This window comes from Anabrus simplex, chromosome 1 (genome assembly GCF_040414725.1).
Source record: "Anabrus simplex isolate iqAnaSimp1 chromosome 1, ASM4041472v1, whole genome shotgun sequence".
NCBI classification, from domain to species: domain Eukaryota; kingdom Metazoa; phylum Arthropoda; class Insecta; order Orthoptera; family Tettigoniidae; genus Anabrus; species Anabrus simplex.
In genome coordinates, this window is record NC_090265.1 from 89,634,182 (window position 1) to 89,646,082 (window position 11,901).

Below are 11,901 nucleotides of genomic sequence, written 5' to 3' on the forward strand. Positions count from 1 at the left end.
TACTATCACACAACACACCGTCGCTCTTAGTTTATACAGACGCGTTAGGTTAAGCACTCAAAATCATGTATTAAATTAATGCATGTACGATGCTCTCGACCGGTACCGAATTTATTGTTGTTGTGTCATAAGTCCATAGACTGGTTCGATGCTGCACTCCATGCCACCCTACCAGTTTAATTTCCTTTCTATACAACTACTACATCCTGGCGAATGAATTAGTGTTATTTGTGAGTGGTAGCCTATCTTAAATATTCTTCCATTCATTTTTATGTGATTATACCGATACACTATTTCTTACTCCACTGTGGGATGGTATCAGTACCGGTATGTAGATATTATAAATTGTAATTGTAATAGGTTTTGGGTACCGGTATCTATAGCTGATGAGATAGGATTTTGAAAGTCTGTTTTGATGTAGATTTGTCTTTTATTGCTGTTAAGTTTATTAAAATTTCTGGTACCAGAAATATATTTATGCTTCTGAGATCATGTAATTATTATTTTATTCTTCAGGTAAACGAACAAGGATGGCTTGTTTAAGAGTAGAGGGAGACTGAAGCGATGATGGTTAGGTTCAGTTTTTATAGGAACGAAACGACGCTACAGAGCTAGTTGCAAACTAAGGAGTATGGAGGTGCTTGGTTAATTCATAGAGGTTTGCAAATTGAACACTGTCATGACAGTAAACAGTATAATGAAAATATGTGTAATTTTCAGGCCACAATGGTATGCTTACTGAAAAAGAAGTGTAGAATTTCTCTACAATATCTCTTTGTTGACAAGAATGAGATATTAATAAATATTGCAGTATAAACTATGATGAATAAACAATGTAGGATATTGCTTTCAGCTTTAAAACTCCAAGAGCTGGAAGAGCTACGGAAAGCCAGATAGAAGAACTGGTGACTTACATGGAGAACCACAATCTTTTCGCTCGTGGAAAATTTCTAGGGAAAGATGGGAAACTAGGCCTAAGTGAAAGGTGGAAGGCTCTAACAGACATACTGAACAGTTTTCCCAGAGGAACTGTCAAGGACAGTAAACAGTGGCAAGTTGTACGTTTAATTATATTTATATGTAATATTTGTGTATTTGTGTGTAATCATTATCTAATACTGTTTTCATGTACAGGTTTGGAGGGATCTTAAGTTCTCTGCTTCTAAGAAAGCAGCCAATATCAGGCGCCAGAGAAATGCTACAGGAAATAAGCCCATCACTGCCACACCTCTTACAGCTATTGAGCTAAGGGTGTTGGAAGTGATTGGCTTTGTGTATGTGGAGGGATCTGCATGCCCTGATAGCTTGCCAGAAGAAGAGGTAACCATTTACAGTAGACGTAATAACCATTTTTGTATAGTCTTCTTAAAAGATTTTAAATATAAATTGTATTTCAGAGCCTACAAATTCAACTCGAGGCAGGGGATGTGTCAGTCCTACAGGCTCTTCCTCAAACACATATCTTGAAAGATGTGGCGACTCCTACAGTGCTATCACTGGAAGTGGTAGATACTGAGATTGGCAAGTATTTCACAAACTGCAATATTGTTCTTATTCTGGGCATTATTTGAAACTTGCAATAATAATAATAATAATAATAATAATAATAAGTGATTTATTTATAGGTAATCATGAAAAGAAATTAGAGGTGCCTCCTGAATTGGAAAAAACAATTGAAGGAAGGGTATGTTCAGAAATACCTTCACCACGAACTCCTACTCAAAGCTCAGGGTCACGGCAGTATTGTAAGTACCAGTATGCTTTAGTTTGATAATAATGAGTACTCAAATGACAATGAAGTTTTATTGAAAATTCACTCTGCTATATTCAATCAGTGACTTCTGTCTGCTTTTACACTTTCGGAGGTGATAGCGATTGCACAAGTTATTACACAGGTAGGCCTACAAACACAGTCATCGGTTGGACTGCGGTATGCTTCTGTTCAGAATACTTGTTAGAAACATTAACTTTCGTTTACTTGGATTCAATTAGTCTTATGTTTCAGCTGTGAAGAAACGCAAGACTCCTAGTAGGGAGAGAATTGGAGTTCAATTGTTGGAGGCACGTGAGAAATTTACAGTCTTACAGGAAGATAGTAACAAAACTCAGATGGTAAGTTCCATTTACAAGAGTTTTTTAAAGAATGAAACCATGCTTTTCAATGTTGACTCAGTTAATGTAACTTAAAAGTTTTCACTTTGTTATACACAAATTACAACACCTAATATACATGTAAAACCATTGGGTGCTTTTTTTTTTTTTCAGGTATTTTATAGTGTTGTAGGTGTTCAACAGCCTGGAAAAGCCTTTAAGCCATATTTACAAGAGTGCCAAAATAAAGAGAACTTTCCTGTTTGGGAATAGGTGACATGTTGGGTTGTGGTCCATCTAAAATGACCATCAATAAGAGGGAAAAATATGCTTTCACTATGTCCTGCTCGTTTACACTTTGATTTCAAGTAATTGCTTATGCTACATACATATTAAGGATGTAATATGATAAAGAGTTGGCTCGTGCTCTATTACATATGCCATTCACTCTTGGCAAGTGAACACAAGGATAGCACGACAGTACATTATAAATATACATTTTTTATAAAGAGAAGTTTGACTAAAGAATTCAAGTAATGTTTCTTTTTGCTTTGGTTACAAATATACCTGCAAAGCATACATACTGAAATACTTATTGTCTGCACATCTGATGCGATTGGCTATACGAAGTCTAATATAGGCTACCCTTCAAAAGGAAATAACTGGCTATATCTGCAAAACGAGATGAATTTATAAATAACCATTAATGTCTACAGCAGATTTCTCCTATTTAAATATTGTGACCAATGCCTATTACTCCAGCTGCCCACAAACCTGCAGTATGCATGAATTGTATGACACACTTCATCCCTTTCTTTACCAATTGGATTTCCTTGGCAAATGCTTAATGTATTTCATCTTTTAAGTTTACTGACAAGTAAGCAATGGCATGTGGGTATTTTTTGTTATTTGTTTCACTTTATACTGACACAGGCAGGTCTTACGGTAACAATGGGATAGGGTGCAGATCTCTGCACATGGTTATGAGGGTGTTTAGGGGTTGTAGTAAGGATGTAAAGGAGAGGGCATATAAGTCTCTGGAAAGACCCCAACTAGAGTATGGTTCCAGTGTATGGGACCCTCACCAGGATTACTTGATTCAAGAACTGGGAAAAATCCTAAGAAAAGCAGCTCGATTTGTTCTGGGTGATTTCCGACAAAAGAGTAGCGTTACAAAAATGTTGCAAAGTTTGAGCTGGGAAGAACTGGCAGAAAGAAGGCGAGCTGCTCGACTAAGTGGTATGTTATGCTTACAATATTGTGATCTTTATTCCACCAATTGTATTGAAAAGGTGGAATAAAAAATCACAATATTGTAAGCATATTATAGCAAATTCAATACGGGTCTAATCATGAGATTACCGAGCTCGATAGTTGCAGTCGCTTAAATGCGGCCAGTATCCAGTAATCGGGAGATAGTGGGTTCGAGCCCCACTGTCGGCAGCCCTGAAGATGGTTTTCCGTGGTTTCCCATTTTCACACCAGGCAAATGCCGGGGCCGTACCTTAATTAAGGCCACGGCCGCTTCCTTCCACTTCCTAGGCCTTTCCTCTCCCATCGTCGCCATAAGACATATCTGTGTCGGTGCGACGTAAAACAAAATAGCAAAAATAATCATGAGATTAGTTACATGTAAGTGGTATGTTCCGAGCTGTCAGCGGAGAGATGGCGTGGAATTACATTAGTAGACGAATAAGTTTGAGTGGCGTCTTTAAAAGTAGGAAAGATCACAATATGAAGATTAAGTTGGAATTCAAGAGGACAAAACGGGGCAAATATTCATTTATGGAAGGGGAGTTAGGGATTGGAATAACTTACCAAGGGGATTTTCAATAAATTTCCAATTTCTTTGCAATCATTTAAGAAAAGGCTATGAAAACAACAGGTAGGGAATCTGCCACTTGGGCGACTGCCCTAAATGCTAGTTGCTTTACGTCGCACCGACACAGATAGGTCTTGTGGCGACGATGGGACAGGTAAGGGCTGGGAGTGGGAAGGAAGCGGCCGTGGCCTTAATTAAGGTACAGCCCCAGCATTTGCCTGGTGTGAAAATGGGAAACCACGGAAAACCATCTTCAGGGCTGCTGACAGTGGGGTTCGAACCTATCATCTCCCGAATACTGGATACTGGCCGCACTTAAGCGACTGCAGCTATTAAGCTCGGTCCCTAAATGCATCAGTATTGACTGACTGAGTCTGTGCAACATAAAACCAGTAGCAAGAAAGATTTTTAACATTAAAATATTATCTTGCACTGTTCTCTTTCTTTGCAGATGATTGGTGAAGCAGCAAAGCAGCAGGCTGAGGCAGCAATGCTTATGGCCAAGGCTGCGCTACAGCAGGCTGAAAATGGACGTCTGCAAAATGAAACAGCAGAGAGGCTGATTGGAGTGATTGAAAATCAGTCGATAGTTATGGAGCGATTCCTGACTGTAGTTGAAAAAACTAATAAATATCTTGACTAAAGTGATTATTACTCTTTCTCCATTATTTTTGTACCCTCATTCAGTAGGATGTGGCAACTCCTAGTCTCTAATCAGAACTTTCTAAGGATTGCGATATGTGGTATGTCTGTCAGACTACCTAAGTTTTCGCACTGCTTAATTTCAGACTCTCTGTGAACTTGCATTCGGGAGATAACAGGTTCAAAACCTACTGTCGGCAACCCTAAAGATTGTTTTCTCATAAGCCACACCAGGCTGTAGCTGTATCATAATTAAGGCCACAGTTGCCTCCTTCCCAGACCTAGTCCAGTCTATCCCATCATCATTGCCATCTGTGTCGATGCAATGTAAAAAGCATAGCATTTCAGGCTTTTCTGCCTTTGAGTACTGAGTTGGTAAAAGCATGCAAATGAAGTAGACACCTCTGTTTATAATTAGGATTGAGGTTTCATCTTCCAAGCTTGAAATCGAGCAGAAAGAGATCTTACATAACTTCTTGTCATCAAAAGTTACCAAATGACGAAGTATGTACAAATGTGGTGATAGGAATCTATTATTTTTTAAATTATTTAAATTTTAAATTATTAAATTTAAATTATTTACATTACCATTACATTACCATTTACCTTATTATAGTTGGACAAAAGAAGTTTATTATAGTTTATCCCTAACCCTAATTGCAGAAGAAATATATAAACTGAAGGTAGTGAGTAATTACCTATCCCTTTGCAATGTCTCTACTGAAAGTAGTTCCAAGGACAGTTTCATCCTGTGTATTTATCCTAACCTAGCCTGTGTCCTTTCATGAATACCCTACTGTTTAAGAAACTGAGTATAAGTTATGAAGATTCGTTTACTGAATTATGCTTTATTTGATTGTATAGTAATCACAAAGAATGGATAAAAATACAAAACTACACTAGGTCAACATCTGATAGCATCAGAAGTGAGACTGAACAGTTTGTTAGGGCTTCCAAAGTAAGAACGCTGATGACAGCATTGAACGAGTTGTCCGATACTCTGCTTCTCTACAACAGTCTCACACTGCTGAGCTGATCTTGTGCTGGAAATAGTCGCAGCAGCCGTGTCTAGCCCAAATCATGTTGAGGGAGCACCAAAGATTTGTTTTTAAAATTACAATTTGTTTTATGTTGCGCGCGCAAACACATATATGTCTTATGGCAACGATGGGATAGGAGTGGGAATGAAGCAACCGTGGCCTTAAGCCGCAGCATTTGCCTGGTGTGAAAATGGGAAACCACGGAAAACAATCTTCAGGGCTGTCTACAACAGGGTTTAAACTCGCTATCTCCGGAATGCAAGCTGACAGCTATGTGGCCCAAATTGCACAGCCACGCGCTCGGTACCAATTCTTTCTTTGGAGATCAAAACCCTTTGGTTTCTTTGCACGATTCAATGTACCGGGCGAGTTGGCCATGTGCTTAGGGGCGCGCAACTGTGAGCTTGCATGCGGGAGATAGTGGGTTCGAATCCCAGTGTCGGCAGCCTTGAGGATGGTTTTCCGTGGTTTCCCATTTTCACACCAGGCAAATGCTGGGGCTGCACCTTAATTAAGGCCACGGCCACTTCCTTTCCACTCCTAGGTCCTTTCCTATCCCACTGTTGCCACAAGACCTATCTGTGTCAGTGCGACGTAAATCAAATTATAAAAATATACATATATCTTATGTTTTTGTTGATGACTCATCCTTCCAGCTTTGATTTAATCGAACCCATCCCCATATATGTTGAATAGAAAAATCCCATCTCTTGGTGTAACCTTTTGATCCAATCTTTAGCTAGAAGCTGTCGGAGGTGCTTCATTCATGAACTTCCCAAAGATATATCTTCTAGATTATCTACAGCCTTGTTCGTTATTACTTAAATATCTCAATATCAGTTTGGCCCTTCTATGTCGCTACTAGTCTAAAGTGTTTGGAGTTTTTCAGTTACCGTATAAGAAGTAGGATATATTTCCTAAGTATTTTAATTTTTTTAACTTTTAATTTTTTTAATCATTTGAAGCTGATTACTTCATTAATACATAGAGAATGCAAGTTCTGTACTAAAGATACACTAGGCTTGCAATATTACCACACAATATGGAAATTACAGAAAAATAGGAGCAAGATGTCCAAGACTTCCATCTTAAACTTCAATGTCCTAAGCCTATCAGGAATTCTTGGAAAATGAGATTACAACACATTCATTGAAAAGATATTAGGTTATAGCATAGTTGTCAAGAGAAGGATAATGCCAAGGAAGTAAGTTAAAATAAAATACCCTCATTTGTTATAGTATTTTTTATTTAATTTGAAAACCAGGTAATATAAGGGTTGGGACTGTGTTCCCTCACATTTCCACAGGGCTACCATACAAAGATCATGTCTGGGAAAGTAAGACACTCTCTCATATAAACTCAGACCAAACACATGGTGGTTGTGCTCTGCGCTACAGCAGCTGCTTCAGCCAAACTTGTGTCACGCGTGGCTGCCCTGCTTTAAGTGTGTATACCATCTTATATGAAATCTTACCTTACAAAAGATGCTGGAAGTGTTGTCCTTCCTGGGTTATACAGGCACTGTATCTGATAACCACATTCTGGCTTACACAAGTGAGTTCTGGCACTGTAATGTTTTCTTTCATTTCCTCCAATGTATGAGGATTTGTTTAATACACTGTTTCTTTCAGTTTACCCCACAAATAAACAGCACACACAGTTAGATCTGGAGAACGAGGGGATAATAGACCAGCAGTGATTTCACTGTCTGCGAACACTTCCAAGATTGTACGAGCAGGGGCTGAATCTTGTGTAAACCACCCATGCAAATTTTCTTCTTCCATTAACTGATGGAAGAATGGCTTCTAAAAGTCATCTTGGTACCTCTATGCATTTACCATTGTCTCAAAAAAGAACTTCATCTTGCACTAACAGCACACCAAACACCAATCTTCCTATCACAATGAGGGACTTCATAAACACCATTAGGATTTTCTGCACACCAATAGTGGGAGAGTTATGATTGTTCACATAACCATTAAGATGAAGCCAGAATTTTTACATACGAAAATGCGGTGTTGCAATGATAACTGCCTTACCGTGTTAACAGCTGAGATTCAGACTGGCAACTTACGCTTGCCAGGTCGAACACGCGCAGGCTGCTTGCTAGGTCAAGGACTATGCACGCTCCTCCCATACTGCAGCTGCTGTAGCGCAGAGTACAAACGCCATGAATTTGGCGTGGATTTGTATGAGAGACCCTGTACATGGACAAAGCATGAGATTGCAGTGCATTGGACATTACCATGCAGAGTGATGGGGCTGCAGTAGAGTCAGGCTCTGTGCAGAATGGATGTAACGAGGCAAGAACAATGTGCAAACACCAAGGTAGCCATTCATCAGGGCCACAATGCCAAAGAATGCAAGAGCGCTTGTGTAAGCTGTGGGGAATTTTGCCCTTCCATAACAAACCATTGCAAGATGGGCAGCGACATTTCAGCATGGACATGAAACAAGTAGCAACGTACAATTGTCCAGAAGACCTGTTAGTGTCTGGATTGATGTGTTACATGCAGTAATTACCCAATGCATGGATGTGGAAAGAAAATGGACACTACTTCAATTACAAGCCAAACCAGGCATTGAAAGATGAACCATCTATAAGAATTTAATGGGAGATATTCATCAACATAAAACTGCAACACAGTGGATGCCACGTGCACTCACCAACATGCAAAAGTGAACATGGTATTCCATATACTGTGAACAATTTGTAAGCTACCAGCAGGAAGGTGAGCAAATGTTGGAGGGAATGGTGATCGTGGATGCATCTGAGCTTAAATGCCAGTCTGCAGAATGGCGACATGTAGGATCACCACGAAAACAGATGTTCTGGCAAAATCTTTCCCCTGTGAAGCAGGTGGTTAATTGTGGCACACAATGTCAGAAGCGTGATTGTGTGTCACTTTGTTCCACCTGCCACATCGGTGACAGCAACGTACTACTGAACCCTCCTTCAGAGATGGTCAAGTCGTGCCATTAGGAACAAATGCCTGGATCTTCTCAACATTGCATACTCGGCATTAATCACACATTCCATTTGTGTGGAAGATCCTGCATTAATGCAGAAAAAAAAAAGTTGTCATGACTTATGAGCCAACATTGTATAATGAACACAGTTGACATCTTCAGAAAACACTCTACACTTTACAACATATCAGATACTGTTTATATTTTTGTTCACAGTCTACTTTATTCCTAAAGATACCTGTTTCCTATTTAATAGGTGAAATGTTAATCATTAAAAAAAGATGTCTCGATCAAATACATTTCAATAAGAAAAGCATTTCACAAACAAATTAAATAGCAGCTACTCCTGTACACTATTAGAATATTGGTCAATTACATTGTCACTGATATTCCAACATTCTTTTAAAACAGAAAATGTCTATATTTATATCATAAGTTTATCATTACAACAAACTGTAATTTTCATGACTAGTTGTATGAGCAAGAATTATAGATTGTTATAAATTGTTCACTTTGCATTGATTAAGGCTTCGATGACAGGACAATGCTAATTCAAAATCATCATCATTCTGGGTGAAGTCTACAACACCAAAAATGACTGATTTGAGACACTGCTATACACTTGATAGGGCATTTAATTTGGCATATAAAACTATTTTGGTGAAGAAATTCATTCATGTGCCATAAATTGAATTTATTACTAGGGCAGAACTTGTTAATAGTGATTTTTGCCTAGTTACAAAGTATAGATTGTTGTCACAAACATTGTCAGAAAATTATAAGCAAAGTATATAAAATCTAAGATTTGGGATTAGCAACATGGTTAGCCAAAATGATAATACAGAGCTCTCTCTTACACTTTCTTCCACAATTTGAATATCGCTCTTTTTGTTTATCAGGATATGAAACACATAATATGAATCTAAGAAGAAAGTATGGACTAGGTCATTACTTTGATTTCTGACAGCCAATACAGGCAGGCTATTGTGTCAAGCGTTCAGGGCATGAAAAGACAACTGAAGTAAAATTTTACTTCACTGAAGAAAGCTTGTGATCAAACCCAACTCGTTCAACTAGGACTAGGAAATGGACAGAACGTTAAAACATAGGCCTACATGCCGTTTGTCAACAGCATAATTTGCCTCGTCATTTTATCATTTACATACATTATTTCAAGGATACATTGCAATTAAATATTACATAATCAGCAGGGCTCTTTACATATACTGTAGTAGTACTTCAGAAACTAAAATGTGTCAGATATGACAGCTGAGTGGCAAAGTCATTCGTTTCATTCCAAAGTAGCAGCCGCAGTTCGACTTGCGGCCAATGCAAATGGAATTTTTGAAATGAAAAGTCACGATTAGGAGAAAGATAGATTTAAAATACTTCATTCATTTCATCACAACTTGCAATAATTTATACCTCTCAACTACAAGAGTATGCCAGGGTGGTATCTGTCATACTACTTCTGGCCTCTTCCCAATCCTAGCCCCAGTTACACAAAAACACATGAACATGGGTACAAACTTACAAAAAATATGGGCTGCTGATGATGTCTCAATACACTAAAAACAACAATAAAATACAGTTTAACTTCTCACTGATAGTTAGGCAAGCAATTGTGTACTTTACTTAATGTCTTCCATAGTGTCTAGTAATAAGGCTTTGCTGGATCCTTTGAGCTACAGCACGCCTTTGATTTGCGTTTTCTTCTTCACCAAGCAGAGGCTCTTCATTTACTCTATGAATACGACCCTGTTCTTCCACAGCATCAACAGCATTGTCCAAACGATGAGCAATTCTCATGTTATGGAGTACAGCACAGGCATTAGCTATCATCCCAGACATGACAGGGTCATACATTAGCTGTCGTTGCTGAGAAAGGCACCGGAACTCTCCCTTCAATACCCTAAAGAGCCGTTCAACAACAGATCCTGCAGCACACAATTCTTCGTTGTACTGGAATCGTGGTGTTCCACGTATTTCATTTTTTAAAGGGGTCATAAGCCATGGCTCCAGGGCATAACCATCATCACCTGCAATATAATAATACATTTTATTACTTGTGATTTGTAAGAGTCAAAATGGAAAGATTATCAGCCCCAAACATTATTATTTGCATTACATGTTGTCCTTTAAGCTCTCCTGTACCTATTGAACACAGAAGTGCACAGTTACCTATAAGCCACGTGTTGCGTTCACCATAGGTGAAGTTCCTTTCCATCGCTCTTCTTGCAGCCGAATTAGACCAAACGTAAGCATCATGCCGAGCCCCAGGATATCTGGCATTAATATTCAAAATTTTCAAATCTGGATCACATATCTAGAAGCAAACCAACAATTACATTACCTACTATATATGAATAACAGATTGATAATGATAATAGTATGAAATGGAATTACAATCGTACTTACGGCTTGCACATTCAGTGTATGGTCACCCCAATGATTTACATAAGCTTCCTCATACTCTTTAGGTGCTATGATTTTCAAATATGTGCAGTCTATAGCACCAAGAGTGCCTGGAAAGGGCTGCCGAGCATCTCGGAACTTCTGAACCGCAGAATAGCGTTCTTCTGCAGTCATTGGAAAATATACCCATTGTCTCAGAAGCAATTCATTTATGCTTCTTGTAACAGCACGGACACATCGGCTCACAGATGGCTGACTAACTCCAAGCTCCCATTCTTCACCAACAGCACCCTGATATGAGCCTGTGGCATAAAACCTCAAGGCAGTAAGGACCTATAAAGATAATCAATCAATCATCACTGAGCTTCAAAAGTCTCTGAATGAAAGGGCAGTACTGGTAAGCTAAAGAAAATTATTTTCATTCATTCATAAAGGTAACAACAAATTAAATAAATAAGAAGACAGGAAAAGATATACTAGACCCACCTGGGTTTCAGCAGACAGTCCATATGGTTGTTGGCGTTCCAGAGATAATGTAAGTGAATCTACAAGATCTCTGGCAGCATCTGGACTTAATCTAAAAAGATCAATGAATTCATCGTCGTGCAATGAAAATGGGTCACGGCTATTTCGCCACTCTCTTCTTTCTACTTGCCGTTGAAGTCTTTGTACTCGATGCTCGAGATGCATGAGATCCAAAGCAAGGTAAGCATTGGCCATATGCTTGACTTAGAGGACAATATTCATTTACAAGGCCCTCAGTAATTAACCTAACCTCAGAATATACCTACATTTACAAGTTCTAACCGAAAGTATAATTTCCTAACCTACAAGTTCTAACGTTCGTACAATTACCTAACCTAATTCGTTTAACCCAACTACAAAATGTAAAATACCACTACACAATCCTTAATCTTAGCA

General features: G+C 38.7%; 2 protein-coding genes across 2 annotated transcripts; one reads left to right on the forward strand and one right to left on the reverse strand.

Moving 5' to 3' along the window:
* Positions 1 to 885: 885 nt before the first annotated feature.
* Positions 886 to 4,561, forward strand: LOC137497061 (uncharacterized). The gene is made up of 6 exons (XM_068225677.1): positions 886 to 1,058; positions 1,135 to 1,320; positions 1,398 to 1,521; positions 1,626 to 1,745; positions 2,006 to 2,112; positions 4,365 to 4,561. The coding sequence occupies exons 1-6, from the start codon at positions 915 to 917 to the stop codon at positions 4,554 to 4,556; spliced, it is 873 nt and encodes a 290-aa protein (XP_068081778.1). The 5' UTR covers positions 886 to 914; the 3' UTR covers positions 4,557 to 4,561.
* Positions 4,562 to 6,860: 2,299 nt separating this feature from the next.
* On the reverse strand, positions 6,861 to 11,700 carry LOC137502963 (putative nuclease HARBI1). Its single transcript, XM_068230346.1, has 4 exons — positions 11,467 to 11,700; positions 10,984 to 11,313; positions 10,747 to 10,891; positions 6,861 to 10,604 (listed from the first exon to the last, which is right to left on the reverse strand). The coding sequence occupies exons 1-4, from the start codon at positions 11,698 to 11,700 to the stop codon at positions 10,201 to 10,203; spliced, it is 1,113 nt and encodes a 370-aa protein (XP_068086447.1). The 3' UTR covers positions 6,861 to 10,200.
* Positions 11,701 to 11,901: the final 201 nt, after the last annotated feature.